Below are 15,676 nucleotides of genomic sequence, written 5' to 3' on the forward strand. Positions count from 1 at the left end.
TGAGACAACCATGAGACAACCTTGAAATGCCTAGTGTAAGTACAAACCACAGCAGTCCCAACTTCTGTCTAAACCCAAGCCCCTCCTTGCTCAAAGAAAGTAATGTTACAATATTGTCTAGATTAGACCAACTCCTTATCTGAGTGTACTTTGATCTCTGTCCTTCATTTGTTTCTGGTAGGAAACTAACCTTCATAACATGATCTGTTAATTACTGTGTTAGGTGTGATTTATGCCATGAATATATTCCTTCGTATTATTTTTTTCAGTTCAGAATACATGAAATGTCTTAATTACATAAGTTCATTCTAATTCTAAAGCTTACGCATTATTAGTCCTGATATGAACTGAATCAGTACAAATTTGTAATGAAATCAAACCTGATCTAATGCACAACACTCTGCACTAGGTTGCTGAAATCAGAAATAAAACAACAGGACATAAAGGGGATGTGCTGTGAACTTACTAAACTAAACTGAGTAATATTAGACTAATGTCTATTCATCAGAATCACATAATGGACAAGAGAGAATGCCTACCTATCCAAGCAATTAACTAATCATACATCTAAAATGTTCTAAGATACATACATGAAGCACTGATAATCAGCAGTAGTGATATCACAACATTAAGTTGTGGAAAATGAGTACAGTTTGCAAAATAAGAACTTAGAAGATAAACATAGAAATCTAAAATATGTTGGATTGTCACAAAAACTCGAGACAAACTAATGAAAAACATTTCTTTGGATCATTTACTCAAAGTTATTTTTTCACAACTTCCCCTTCATTTTGAGTGAACTTTGTGCTTGGCATTAACATTGAGAAGACAACCACCCCCAACACATAACCACCCATGCACAGACACAGATGTAGGCCTACATATGACACAGAAAGTAGATGGTAGTCTTTAACTGCAATGATCTAGGATATAAAAGGGGAACTCACCTTCTTTGAACACATCTAAAATCTGACTGTTGACTAATCAGTTATGGATATTAGCTGTGCTATAAAATAGGTAGGAGTAAATTGTGATTATGGTTTAATGATTCATCCTCTCTTTATCATCTTCAAGACAGCCAGGGGCGCGTCTAGATTTCTAGGCTGACCAGCAATGGTACCATAAAACACATGCTTGGTTATGTGGCCGCTGACCAAAGCTAGTACCGGTAATAATAATAATAATAATAATAATAATAATAATAATAATATTTTTTATTTGTAATGCACCTTTCATACACAGAATGCAGCTCAAAGTGATTTACATTTGGAACATGTAACACAATAATTAAATATAGCTGCAAGCAGCAATGCGGGGGCCAAGCAGTGCGCTATAGCAGGAATGGCGTTGCCATGGCATGAGCAAGCACTCACAGCAAGTTTGATTGCAATTGGATAAAGAATGGCTGAGAAATAAGCTCATTTACTTTGTTATAGTGCCCTTAGAGGCACAAATTACACCAATGTCCTTGTGCGTTCTCAGAATCAGCTACTCTGGACTTCATACACCAAAGAGTTGCTGAGATGTGAGCTCAATTTGTCTATTTCAGCACCCCTAGAGGCCAAATGAGACCACTTTCCTTGCATTTCCTCACAATCAGCTACTTTGTCTCTGTATGAAGTTTGGACTTCATACATCAAAGCGTTGCTGAGATACAAGCTCACTTCCTGAGTTGCAGCGCCCCCTATAGAGGCCAAATGATGCCAATTTCCTATTGCGTCATCACAATCAGATACCAAGTCCCTGTACCAAGTTTGGACTTTATACGTTAAAGCGTTGCTGAGATACGAGTTCACTTCCTGTATTGCAGCGCCCCCTATAGAGGCCAAATGATGCCAATTTCCTAGGGCGTCATCATAATCAGGTAACATGTCCCTGTACCAAGTTTGGACTTCATACATCAAAGCGTTGCTGAGATACGAGTTCACTTCCTGTATTGCAGTGCCCCCTATAGAGGCCAAATGATGCCAATTTCCTAGGGCGTCATCATAATCAGGTAACATGTCCCTGTACCAAGTTTGGACTTCATACATTAAAGCGTAGCGGAGATGTTATCCCACTTCCTGTTAGGCGGCATCGTCGCCATGTGTGATTTGCTGTCACAGGCAAATAAACTTGAAATTAAAAAATCTGACAAGTATCGTTTATGTATTCGGTCTGAAGATCATCTCCGCCAAGTTCTGTGAAAATCGGATGAAATTTGTAACCGCTGAAACTTTTCGTAGAGTTTAGACTAAACCCAATATGGCGGAGGTCCAATATGGCAGAAAGTGATGGGATAGGGGTCGATGAACTCGGGATGTTCCAAGGATTAAGACGCTACCTCAATTGTGAAAATCAGACAAAAGAGTCAAGGATCGTGCGCATGAACGCATGTCCAGCATTGAACTGGTGGTGGCGCTAGAGTGTTCAATGTATATGCATAAAAATTGCTGTGAGTGATGGGGACAGTGTCCTGACTAATGGTATCGAGTTTTGTTATGTTAACTCAAAGCGTCACGGAGATGTTAGTCCACTTCCTGTTTGGCGGCTTCATCACCATATTTGATTGGCTGTCACGGGCAAACAAAAATGAAATTGAAAAATCTGACAAGTATCGTTTGTGCGGCTCGGGCAGAAGATCATCTCCGCCAAGTTCTGTGAAAATCGGATAAAATTTGTAACCGCTGAAACTTTTCGTAGAGTTTGGACTAAATCCAATATGGCGGAGGTCCAATATGGATATGGAGTGTTGGGCATAGAATTCTGTAAATTTGTGAAAGTGATCATGGGACAGTGCTGAATCAGTGTACCAAATTTCCTAACTTTAGACCCAGCGATTCAATTTTCGGCCAGATTTTGACCTGTTGGTGGCGCTAGATGGCTGGGTTTAGAGGTCCGTAAATAAGTGTGAGTGGTCAGTGGAGTGTCCCGAAACTTTCTGCCAAAAAATCTGAACTTTTTAGCCAGGCGTTCTATGGGCTGCCATAGACTCCAATGTCAGATAAATAGGAAAAGCTAGTAACTCAATGGGTGCCTTCGCAGCTTCGCTGCTTGGCCCCCAATAAGAGTCAGTTATTATCAGTCATTCCTCTTCATTGCTGTGGCCGTTTATGATCCAATCAGCAACATATCAGAACTACTTTGCAGTATGCAGTATGTAAGGGATAACGGCAGCCGAGGTGTCCTGTATACGGAATTAATGGACGAGGGCGAGGGGCAAAGAACTCCCCCGTATAACTGTAGAATAATCTGAAAAAGTAGTCTAAAGGATGTTAACTAAAGGCTCTCATACAGGTATGTTTTCAGGTCTTTTTTTTTTTAAGATACTCACTTAACTCGCCTGTTTGATGTACAGAGGCAGGGTGTTCCATAGCTTTGGGGCATAATGGATAAAAGCAGCTTCTCCACTTAGATAGATACTTTATTGATCCCCAAGGGAAAATTCAAGCTCCACTTTGCTTGTGGAGCACTTTGGGTAGCCTACAATTATAAAATTAGTATTATAAGATCCTTTGTGGTTGATAAGATATTAAAAACTCAGAGATATATGAAGGTGCTATGCCATTCAGAGCTTTGTAAGTAATTAATTAGTGAAGCCTTACACAGTAGTTCATAACAATAACTCAAAGACAAATCATGGGAGGTTGGTTTTAGCATTTATTGGTTGAAGTTTGATCATATGTTTGTTTATGATTTGTGTGTATGTGACTGTCTTCAAAGCTCCAACTCGATCTTTACATCCATCTTGCTCTTGTATGGTTCAAGAATGGGGTGCACTTCCTCTGCCAGGAATCTGGTAACCTAGAAGACAGAACAGAGAGAAATGTTTGCATCCACGTGTTGTAGGTACGTTTGACTGTATGAGCATGTAGCCACGTGCATTTGTGCGTGTCTCTGTGTGTCTGTCCACACCTGTTGGGGTGCACGGCCAATGAAGGTCTTGGGGTCCAGCAGGGCGTCCAGCTGGCCAAGAATTGGGGCGAAGTAGGGGTCAGCTTTGACCCGAGCCAACAGGTCATTGTCACCCCCTTCCTGTTTTACCACTGCTGCAGCCTGCTGCGACAGCACACGGATCTTCTCATGGCAATCCTGTATGTGAGTGTGAATGTGTGTGAATGTGTGTGTGTGTGTGTGTGTGTGTGTGAGAAAGAGAGGGAGAGAGAGAGAGAGAATCAAAAGACAAGACTTACATTAGAATCAGTTATTGTTAATGATGAACACTAAAAACAAGTAAATAACTAGATGTACCGCATAGCGGTACAAAATGACCGCCGCTCAGTCCTGTACATCCGTTCCGCGAAAATAAATCACACTTCAATTTGTCTCCATATTTTACTCCATCCCCCACTCTTGAAACTTTTGTGTATGCTTGTTTGGCATGCCTGAGTGTGTGTGTGTGCGGCTGCACAGAAAGTAGCCTACTGGTGCTGAAAAGGTGAATAGATTGTAGAATAGCCAAAGAAGATGTAGCATTGTTATAAAACCTTTAAAATCTCTAAACAATCACAAGTAGGGCAGTTCATCACAGTTCATCCATTGCAACTGCAACACCTGTAGGCTACATTGTATTTGGGAAAAGCAAAAGGTATCAGCATAATGTTATTTATTTATTTATTTTTTATGTATTTATAAACAAAAACATCTCTGTCAGTTCCATGCCGTTTTCAACAGCTATCAAAACAAAGGTCATTTTGGATGGATGGATTTTTTGTGAATGTTTCTTCTTCTACATAAGATTTTAGTCATCTTTAGTTCATGTAATACTTTATTGTCAATGCACAAATTAAGTAACAGTAGTCTGAAACGTTATTGTTAATGCACAAATTAAGTAACAGTAGCCTAGTCTGAAACGAAATGCTGTTTTACATCTAACCAGTGGTGCAAATAACTGACATGTCCAAATGGACCTTGATGAAATGCGCCGCTAGACTGTTCATACACATTTTAACGGGCCAAAGTTGAAGAGCTTTTGTCCGTTATTGTTCGCGTAAAATATAGGCTGATTCATGTTCCCTTGCATTGTGTAACTGAGGTCCATGGCTAGTCTGGCTTTCATCAGACCAAGCTCAATCTTTTAAGAAATCAAAAAAAAAAAATAGCGGCGGCAGATCAGGCTGGGTTCACCCAGCCTAGTCCATAGGCACCGATATTGTTTAATTTTCCGATTGAGATATACACGCTCTGGCTATTCTAAATGCAAAAATTCATCAGGGAGTTATGACAAAACGGTAATAGAAAGCTGTTAGCTTCCCTAAGCTACAGGTAGGATTATAAGGTAGGCCTATTTACAACATAAATTGTCAATAGGCTATGCTGGCGACACAAATAAAATCTCCTTTGGAAACCAATGGCTTACACGCCTTACAGTATCAAGCGGACTTAAACTGTCATATCGCGGGCTTAAAAGTTGTAATAACATTCACGCAGCTCCATGAGTCAAGGAAAGCGCTTGAATGAAGTAGCCACTTCTAAATGGGACCCACTACACAGTAGCTTAAGGTGTGTTGCTAAAGCAGCCATAATGAAATTAAGGTGTCATTGTTTGGATACTTCACACACCGCGTGCTTTTAATTTCACAAGACTACAACTACCAAGCTGTAATCAAAGCACATCGATTCCCCTCTCACACCATGCACGCACTTACAAACAAACAAAACAAAATAAACAGGCGGCTCAGTCTCACGCATGTATAGGCAAAACTGTATCAGACCGGTGTAACGTTGGTAAATCTTCCATTGCACAGAATGATTTTGTAGCACGTGCAATAAATGACAGTCGAAAGACACAAACAGTGCTGCTATCAATTTGCTTGGTATAACCGCATTTATAGTTTTCTACAAATGCAATCAATGAAATGCCTCCATCACTCAACCAACGCTAACGGTAACATTACCTAGGTCCTTATTGATATTACAAGATTAATGTACCTGCAGTAAAAACCAAGCATGTCCGATAAACATCCTCAGATTTATTTCGGCTTCAAGAAGAAATGGGAATTACACTTCATGTGAACATCGTCCTATCCTTATTAGATGTCCGCTGCGGTAAATTACAGTCCTTCTAGGAAGCGTCCATTGTTTTTTCCAACCCACTTTTAACTTCCAACAAAATTACGTCTCACTGCAACGATGCGCCATCTAGTGGACAAACGACTACTTATCGCCAATACTGAAAATGCAGCCATGATGATGATGATGAATATTTATTTTGGCTTTCTTTTAATCCTACTGAATTTGTAATTATGTATAGGCCGTTCTAATACCGATAGTATGTGGGTGCCTGTGTGTGTGCATGTGTATATGTGTGCACCGCCATTTACAGGCCAATGAGTGTACTAAATGTACACATAACCTAATTTTTTTAGTCCCCCCCATGGATGAAATTCTACGAAACTTGGCATACCCCCAGAGAATGCCAGGTCAATCATACACATAAAATTTGGTGCAGTTCTGAACATCATAACTGAAGATAGGGGCAATTAAAGCAGAATAATATTGCATTTTCATTTTTTACCGGGGGGTGGGGGTGCAAATCACAAATGAGTGATTATGAGCCAGGTTGATGTGGGCCCTTGAGACCAACATACCATAAAAGATTCTTCATCCTCAGTGCCACGGTTCAGGTAGTTATTTAGGAAAAACTGTTTTTTTTTTTGTTCGGGGGCCCAGCCCGGGGCTGTGGGGGTGGTGGTCCCCGGGACCTAAATGAAATTTTCCGTAAAAAGTCTAGTGGGGCTACATACCCACCAAATTTCATGTACCCCGGTGGTTCGGTGTCCCGGGTATCAATGACCAAAAATTCAGGGAGTAGATGACGGGAAAAATTCTTGAATTGTGTGCATGTACAAATTTATGTTTATGTGTGTGGGTGTGGGTGTGTGTGTGTATGTGCGTGCTTGTGTGTTTGCCTGCGTATGTGTGTTTGTGCATGTGCATGCATGCGTACATATGTCTACTGTGTGAGTAGGTGTCATACGTATGATTACTGTAAATGTATGTGTGTGCGTGTGTATCTGTTTATGCACATGTGTGCACATGGAATGGGTTAACATGACCCCTGGAGGCAAACATACGGAAAAAATTGGTCATCCTAGGCCCTACAGTTCTTAAGATATTCACAGAGAACTGTGTCTGCCCTACCCTCCTTTCGGGGGGTCCAGTCCAGCGGGGGCTACAGATCAAAACGAAGAATGACGGTTCTATGCTATCCATGTGGGGGTACATGCCCACCAAGTTTTGTGTACCCCGGTCTTTCAGTGTCCCGGGAATCCTTGTTGGTGTACGTCACTAAATGTACACATAAATTATTTTATTGTAAGGCCCCCCATGAACGCCGCTTCGCTGCGCGGCGGTCATAACTAACACCTCAAAACATGTAGCTTGGTATGACAAGTAAATAACAAACACCCCAAAACATGTAGCTTGGTATGACAAGTAAATAACTAACACCTCAAAACGTGTAGAACACACAGAGAGACGCTAAGGATATATTTTACCGTATGTGGTGTATGTATATGTGTGCACGAAGCAGTGTGTGTGTGTCTGTTTGTGTGTGTCTGTTTGTGTGTGTCTGTTTGTGTGTTTCAAGATGTGACATCGGCTCAGCTCCTCCATACCTGTCTGTTTCCGCCGGCCTTCACGATGGCCATGATGATGTTCTCTGTGGCCATAAAGGGCAGCTCATGACGAATGTGTCTCTCGATCACCTAACAAAGAAAGGGAGACGGGAATGAAGAAAGACCATTTAAACAATGCTCAACAATCTTAATATATATATACACACAGCACTTTTGAATAAACTCACAACTCTTGGTTATTGCTGTACCTTAGGATAGACCACCAGTCCTTCAGTAATGTTCTGAAGGGTGCTGAGGATGATGTCTGCCGTGAGGAAGGACTCAGGCAGTGAGATTCGCCTGTGACAGAGGAGAATGTCAGAGTGTCAAAGTACTCCTAAAAAGAAGGATATTTGTGTATGTTTGTTTGAGTGAGTGCAAGTGTATGTATGCATTTATATGTGTGTGCCAGTTCATGTTTGTGTGTGTGTGTGTGCGTCTATGTACCTGTTGGCACTGTCATCCAGCGTTCTCTCCAGCCACTGAACAGCACAAGTCTGCAGAGGGTCAGACACTAGCGCCATCAGGTGGCGGGCCAAACTACAGCAACGCTCAGCACGCATTGGGTTCCTCTTATACGGCATTGCACTGGAGCCTGACAGAGACCGAATGAGTGAGTGACAAGAGTGACAGACAGACAGACAGACAGACAGAAACAGAGAAAAGAGAGGTTGGTAAGAAATGCATTAAGCAGAAGTGGAGTTGATTTTAAAAAGCCATGACCTGACATCACAACAATGAAACTCACCGATCTGCTCCTTCTCAAAAGGCTCCTCGATCTCTTTCAGGTTAGCCAGCAGACGAATATCAGTGCAGATCTATAGAGGCCAAAAAGCATAACATTCTACTTGAAAGTTTTGCATTATAACACAGGCATTATAACAATCCCTGTGTCATTTTGATGAAAATTCTCACTGTAGTTCCAGAGCCACATTCAGAGTTTTGTTTTTATTTCTAAGATGGGATTTAAAGAAAAACAAATTAAGCCTTCTTGAATCAGTGTGTCTGTACACTCTACGGAACTGCCTTGTTTCCTCACTGTGAATGACTGTCTTGACAAAATGAGAAGCCCTCTACTACTCTACTCTACTACAACTGCAAGACCCCCGAGAAGCCACAATAAGTATGTCCAGCTTACCTTGTGAATGGAAGCCCCCATACTGGCCAGCACAACAACAGAGTCTATGTCCACCTTGCGGCTATAGGTCTGCCCAGTCACCAGGTAGGCCCTGCACCAAGACACACACATTTGGTTAGATGACATCATTTCATGTTATCAGGAGAACGTGTATACCTAATATTCTCTTTGATGTAGGTGATGCTTGATGTAGGTGAATTATATCTTTATAATTATGGCTCATTTGCTTATGGTGTGGTTTCCATAATAGAATACTGAGAGTATTGGATTCAGAACTTATATTCATTATTAGTTTATGTCCTGATGTTTCTGTTATGTGTTCTTTTTCCACATATGAGATGACTGTTTTATTTCATTCTGGTGTTGTACTGTCCCTGTGTACAGTATATCTGTGTGTGACTATGTATTTAGAGATAACGGGGAATATTATGGTTTTGCAGTGTTTTGCTGTTCTGCATGGGTGCATCCCCTGCGTCAGTAGCTATCTGCTCTGGATTGGCAGGTTGACACTAGTCAAGTTTGATTCAGTGTGGTCCATGTAAGATGCGATGACCAACTCTATCTCCCATCAGCCTGGAAGGATACTTAAACCCTAACTATTTCCTTAGTTAGAGCAGTTGGTGGATCTTTATGCAAAGTCATGCTGTCTCTCCTTTGATGCGCATCATTTAAAAAAAAAAAACCTGATTTCCTGATTTTCCCTACCATTGGCCTGACTGGGTCTTCATCTGTGGTATCAAATTTACTATCAATAGATATCTACAAATATACAAAACAGCTTGCTATATAAGCCGCATTGTGCATTGTGTAGGTCTAATATAAAAATAATTGTGAGATTGCTGATGAATATATAAAAAAAGCTACAATTATACTCAGCTAGATGTAACTTTTCTTATTGTTCTACAAGTACTTACTTTTTAAAGCCAGCCATTTCTGTAACCATTCTGTCCAGATCCTCTACCTAAAAGTAGAATTTTAGATAAAATGTATTTGCTTCATATACAAGCAAATCTAAAGTTGAGCATTTACATTGCTAGATATACGTATGTGCAAGAGTACCATCCATAGTCACAGAACAAACACAATCAACAAAAGTCCTCACCTTGTCATGGTCCCCCTGAAAGAGCTGGAGGAAGCTGGCCTGGGTGCCCGTAGTGCCTTTGACCCCCCGGAAACGAATGTCATCGCGAGCGCGCTGAAGGTTCCGCATGTCCATGGTGAGATCCTGCAGCCAGAGGCACGCTCGCTTACCCACCGTGGTCAGCTGGGCAGGCCTGGAGGAGAAAGAGAAGAAAGACAGGGATGACATGAGAAGTAGACCCATAAAGACGCAGAGAAAGAAAGAGAGAGAGAGAGAGAGAGAGAGAGAGACTTGACAAAATAGCACAGGAAAAATATACATATCCCTATAGCAGCCCTTTATAAACATACTTACTGGTAATGGGTGAAGCCCAGGGTGGGTAGATTGGCATACTTCTCTGAAAAGTTGGCAAGTCGATCAATAACACGAGCCAGCTGACACATGGAGATGGGAGATAATGTTAGGTAAACAACAAACAACTGTACTGCACTCAGCAAACAGCTGACGGCTAATGACAGATGTGCTTACCTTGGGGAGGAGGATGTCAAAGCCATCCCTAAGCATAATTAGGTCCTAAGAGAAAAATGTAAACAAAACAGAAAAATCATGTTCATTTATTCATGTTTCCTGGCTTGCTTTGTCATTTAGCACTGGTTAGCACTCTGGACTTGTAACCGGAGGGTTGTCGGTTCGAGCCCTGACCAGTGGGCCGCGGCTGAAGTGCCCTTGAGCAAGGCACCTAACCCCTCACTGCTCCCCGAGCGCCGCCGTTGTAGCAGGCAGCTCACTGCGCCGGGATTAGTGTGTGCTTCACCTCACTGTGTGCTGTTTGTGCTTCACTAATTCACTGATTGGGTTAAATGCAGAGACCAAATTTCCCTCACGGGATCAAAAAAGTATATATACTATACTATACTATTTAAAGAATTACAGACAGATCTAATCCAGTCTCTGTACTATTCCTGAGTTCTTCAATAGTTCTATTCCCGAGCTATCCGATAGTTCTATTCATGGAGTTCAAACTCCAGTGTGATTCTGTTACTGACCGTGTTGTCTCCGACGTAGCAGGAGGTGGCGCCCAGGTGGATGATGGGAGCAGCGGCTGGGCAGCAGTGGGCGAAGGTGTGCACGTGAGCCATGACGTCGTGACGGAGCTTCTTCTCCTCCTCCGCCGCCATGGCGAAGTCAATGTCGTTTGCGTGGCTCTCCATCTCTGCCACCTGGGCATCTGTGATAGGCAGGCCCAGAGCCTGCACGAAAAGAGGGACAGAGAGAGAGAGAGAGAGAGGGACAGAGAGAGAGAGAGAGAGAATGAGGGGAGGAGGATAAGAAAGGGAATGTAAAGATAGAAGAGAAAAAACGTTAAGGATGCAGGGGTATTGGAATATTTAAATGGGGAGTGGGGTGAGGAGAGCAGGGGATGGGGATGATGATGATGACCGCTCTGATGACCAAGCTGACACTCACACATGCATTCACACAAGGTTAGGACCTACTACTAAGTTCTGCACCACACGTAGGGCTAGCGTGTAGGGAGCAGTTAGGTTCTGTCTAGGCTTGTGTTTTTGTGTTGTACGCTGCGGAAGGCATTAGTTTAGTTAACCCCTAGTTATTTAGAGCTTGGGGCTTTCCTGCCTCGTAACACCTTGCATCTGGCATACACTTTCTGGCCTACACTTGACTACTGAGTAGTCTTTTGACATAAGTATAAATATATATACTCTTTTGATACCGTGAGGGAAATTTGGTCTCTGCATTTATCCCAATCCGTGAATTAGTGAAACACACTCAGCACACAGTGAACACACAGCACACACTAATCCCGGCGCAATGAGCTGCCTGCAACAACAGCGGCGCTTGGGGAGGAGTGAGGGGTTAGGTGCCTTGCTCAAGGGCACTTCAGCCGGGGTTACTGGTCGGGGTTCGAACCGGCAACCCTCCGGTTACAAGTCCGAAGCGCTAACCAGTAGGCCACGGCTGCCCCATGATGTTACATATTGACTGTTATCTACATAACAAAAATTTGTATTTCAGTGTACAATTCTATGTAATGTTACAGGGATAAGTATTCTTGTAACAAGAATACTTAGGCTTACATTCAGCCTAGCAAATTAAGTGATACTGAATATGAGAATATGTGAATGTACACTACTTGAAGGCGGAAACAGGATCGAAACAAAAAGCTGTGATATGACGTCAGGTAGGTGGGAATGATATGAGTGCATGATAACATAATAAGAACATAATGTTGTTCACTCATCAAAGAGCAGAGAGAGGGGAGTTTAAGAGATCACCAAACTCTCCAAGCCTCTCTTTCGGATCTTTAATTCATCTTTTTTTTTTCCATTCAATTCTTAATAATCACATTCTGAAATTCTACTAGGACTAGGGACATAAGGTGAGAATATTTCTCATGGGTATTTTTTTTTAAACTTTTATTTGAGACATTGCTGATAATCAAGAACGAGAGAGTTGCGAACAAGTTGTTTTAGTTTGATTTCATGAAGCTGATAACATCTCAACGTCACCACAATAGTGTACTTGTATGTATGGGGGAAATATGGCCATGTGAGAATGAACACCCAGCTGTTATAGCCTATAATAATGTGTATGACTCATCATAATCAGTATCAATAAGTCTGTGTGCCTTGGCATTTTAGTTTGACCTTTGGTTAGCCTTAGCCCCAAAAAGGTTGAGAACCTCTGCTCTAGGCCTAGGCCTTATACACTTGATTGTCTGGGTTTCATCAGTAGGCCATTTATTTACTTCTAACAAGGGTTAGTTTCATCATGCCAAGGGACATATTTCCAAAGGGTAAAGTTCACCTCTCTAGGGTCACTCTCCAATTACCCTGACATTTAGTCTCACTATTTTAAAACAGACATACAGAGAGCTGCACATAGCATATAATCAAAAGCCATGTGTCTCTTTCTCTCTCAAACAGACACACAAATACATAAACAATTACATATTCACATTCATTCATTCTCTCTCACTCACGCATTTCTGAAAAGGTACTGATAAGAGGAGTGACCTTTGATGAAATGAACCAGTGTCCCTCAGCTCAGATCTGTGCAGGACACTATGTAGCTTATTATACATCCCCCTCTACTAAAAGACAGGGTGAGGAGGATGGGCATGTGACTGGTGAACCCACACCAATTATTTCCTCGTGAGATAGCCTACTCAGTGTGTTGATGAATGGAAAAACACGTGGCTTTACTTAGGTTTGTTCATTCTTTTAATCAATGACAGTCATGTGTATTCCTGATAAGATAAATTAACAGTAAATGTGAAACAACTTTCATGTTGCTTAACTTTGTAAATTGTATCTGCATTAACACAGGACCTGTTCACCCAGTCAATGACGGTGGTGATGACCAAAATGCAACGTTTGGTTCTTTGAAATTGCACATAAAAACGAAAAGCCAGCCTGACACAAGGCGTATCTGAGCAGATCGACGCAACGCCTACCCTAACATGATTTGTTATTGTTGGTGGACCCTGTGAAATGTAACATTGTACTCTATCCAAATGTGCAAATGCCCGTGATTATGATGAAACTGCAGCATTAGCCTGCTGTATTCGTACTGTGCTACTCGTGCAAAAAAGGACCTCCTTTAAACTATATTTAGAAGATGGGAACTTGAGATGATTTGTTCAAGGTCGAAAACTTTGGACACTTTCCCCAATGATCGCAGACTGCATGACTCCCAATAAGACAAAATATAGCTCTACCTATAGCGCAAATAAGCTGATTATAGCCGCAGTAGACTAGAAAACGTTTAGACGAGTTCACAATCATAATATCATTAAGCATGCAAGCACAGGACCAAAGTAGGTTATCAAACCTTTTCAGCTTTGGCGAGGTAGATCCAGAGCTTCCTCCAGGTAGTGAATTTCTTCCTGTCACTGAAGTTATAAGCCATCTCCTTACTAGCATATCTTGACACCAGAGGCGACCGGTATTTCATAAACTCGTCTGAAGATGCATCCATGACTGCGAAGTTAAACAATATAAACCGTCAAAAATTGTGAACACAACACGCACTCCAGCCCAAGCCTGCTGCTCTCATCAGACAGTTTGAGCCTCCAGTCCCATGTCCAGTCCTCACATGGGTATGTGATTACGGCAGTTCAAGTGTAGCCTACTACGACATAAGGTCGTTTTTGCGTCAAAAATATCACTCAACGGCAGAAGGTCAATATGAAAGGGATAATCACAGATCAGTGGGGATAATAGTGGTCTGTTCACAGAAATGAATGCACATGCACGGTCGACGTTGTAAAACGGCCCCGACGCGAAGCGGAGCACTTTAATCTGGCCCGCCGAGCATTTAGTTTATCATAGATCCGGCCCGCCACGCACTTTGATCCGGCCTGCCGAGCATTTAATTAGCGATAGACGACGTTGTGAGTAACTTTAGGCTACTGCAAACAGACATGGGCAGTATTTTAATTATATGTATTTTAATTACTTACTAAGTATTTTGTAATTTGTATTTTGCAGGATTGGAGCAAATTTAATGTAGTTTGTAACAAAATACTTTGAGGGATTGGGATTGTATTTAGAGTATTTCAAATACCTAGATACTTCTGTAATTTTTGTCATTTTTTGTCTAATAAGCCAAAATTTCACCACTCAGTTAGATATACCTATAACCATGACAATATGCTTATCATAGTCTGGGAGTCAAAGGCCAGAATCTTGGTGAACCTGGTTTTGTCGGTTAAAGTTTTTTTTTTGTTGCCTAGGGGTTACTCCATAAGAATAGGGTGGGTGCCCAATGATATACCTTAAGCAATTCCCTATATTCAGCTAAAAGGAAAGTCAAATGAGGGAGCCAAAATGGTCAACATGGGTTGTAAACCCAATTTTTTGTTTGTGCCGCAAATTGTATGTCACCATGTAGACAACTTAAAAGCATTATGTCTGTCTTTTCTGTTTCATCATCTCCTTAGAACATTAAAAGTTGAAAAAAACTTCAGGAGCTTGAATTGTCAGGTGTGTCAAAACGATACAGATAAGATACTGGGGGAGAACATTAGGACATGGACTAGATGACCTCTGACCCCATGACCTTGAGTACTGTACCTAATAGCTGATGTTCCCTCTCACTACAAGACAGTATTAAAACCACTTAATGGATTTGACATGAGGATTTATGCCAGGGATAACTTCCGTCAAGGTATGCAGAAATAATGAAGGAGACGGACGCAAAGACCTCCCCGATGCGAAAAGAGTTTTCTCCACCGAGTTAATTAATTCTGTATATCGGGACACCTTACAGGAAGTTATTCTGTAATTCTGTATTCTGACATTTTTCACACCAGTATTTTGTATTTTATTTTGTTACATTTTATGAGCCAGTATTTTTAATTTGTAACAAAATAGTTTTTGATGTAGGCCTATTTGTGCCCACCTCTGACTGCAAACTGCTTTACACTCTTCTTAGAGAGTGATTACAATGTCAATGTCAAAACAGCTTGTTACATCGAGATACATAGTATCTCTTCTGCAGCAGATTTAACTACGTTATGCTATGGGAATGCATTTGAGCCCGTATGCACGAGAGGGAGAGAGCGCGGCAGGTTCCAGCTGGCTTGACATTGTTGATAATTGATAGGCCTACCTATTTAAATAAGAAACTTTTAAAAGGAAATCCCACTACTGACCACTTATAAACTGTGAGAGGGCACAAGCCATAGGCGCACTAGCCGTAGGCTATATTTGAGTGGAGCTGGCAAGAATCTTACAGTGACAGTGCACCATTTACAAATGAATTAAACAAGATCAAATTAACAGTATTTCTTAATAAATTAATTTTCTACAACAAAATTACTTTGTCATTTAAATG

The 15,676-nt window shown here is 41.4% G+C and overlaps 1 protein-coding gene across 1 annotated transcript; it reads right to left on the reverse strand.

Annotated features, from left to right (window-relative positions):
• Positions 1-3,626: 3,626 nt before the first annotated feature.
• Positions 3,627-13,939, reverse strand: adsl (adenylosuccinate lyase). The gene is made up of 13 exons (XM_048245731.1): positions 13,670-13,939; positions 10,864-11,067; positions 10,346-10,390; positions 10,172-10,251; positions 9,839-10,010; positions 9,651-9,697; positions 8,737-8,827; positions 8,347-8,416; positions 8,046-8,193; positions 7,808-7,898; positions 7,599-7,688; positions 3,895-4,071; positions 3,627-3,783 (listed from the first exon to the last, which is right to left on the reverse strand). The coding sequence occupies exons 1-13, from the start codon at positions 13,814-13,816 to the stop codon at positions 3,697-3,699; spliced, it is 1,449 nt and encodes a 482-aa protein (XP_048101688.1). The 5' UTR covers positions 13,817-13,939; the 3' UTR covers positions 3,627-3,696.
• Between the last annotated feature and the right edge of the window lie 1,737 nt (positions 13,940-15,676).

The sequence above is a fragment of the Alosa alosa genome, chromosome 6, assembly GCF_017589495.1.
Source record: "Alosa alosa isolate M-15738 ecotype Scorff River chromosome 6, AALO_Geno_1.1, whole genome shotgun sequence".
Lineage (NCBI taxonomy): Eukaryota > Metazoa > Chordata > Actinopteri > Clupeiformes > Clupeidae > Alosa > Alosa alosa.

Coding starts and splice junctions, on each gene's coding strand:
- adsl (XM_048245731.1), bottom strand. CDS start 13,816: ATGGATGCATCTTCAGACGAGTTTATGAAATACCGGTCGCCTCTGGTG. Junction 10,011..10,171: donor CTGGGCTTCACCCATTACCA/GTAAGTATGTTT, acceptor TTTCTCCTCCAG/GCCTGCCCAGCTGACCACGG. Junction 7,899..8,045: donor CTGGATGACAGTGCCAACAG/GTACATAGACGC, acceptor CCTCTGTCACAG/GCGAATCTCACTGCCTGAGT.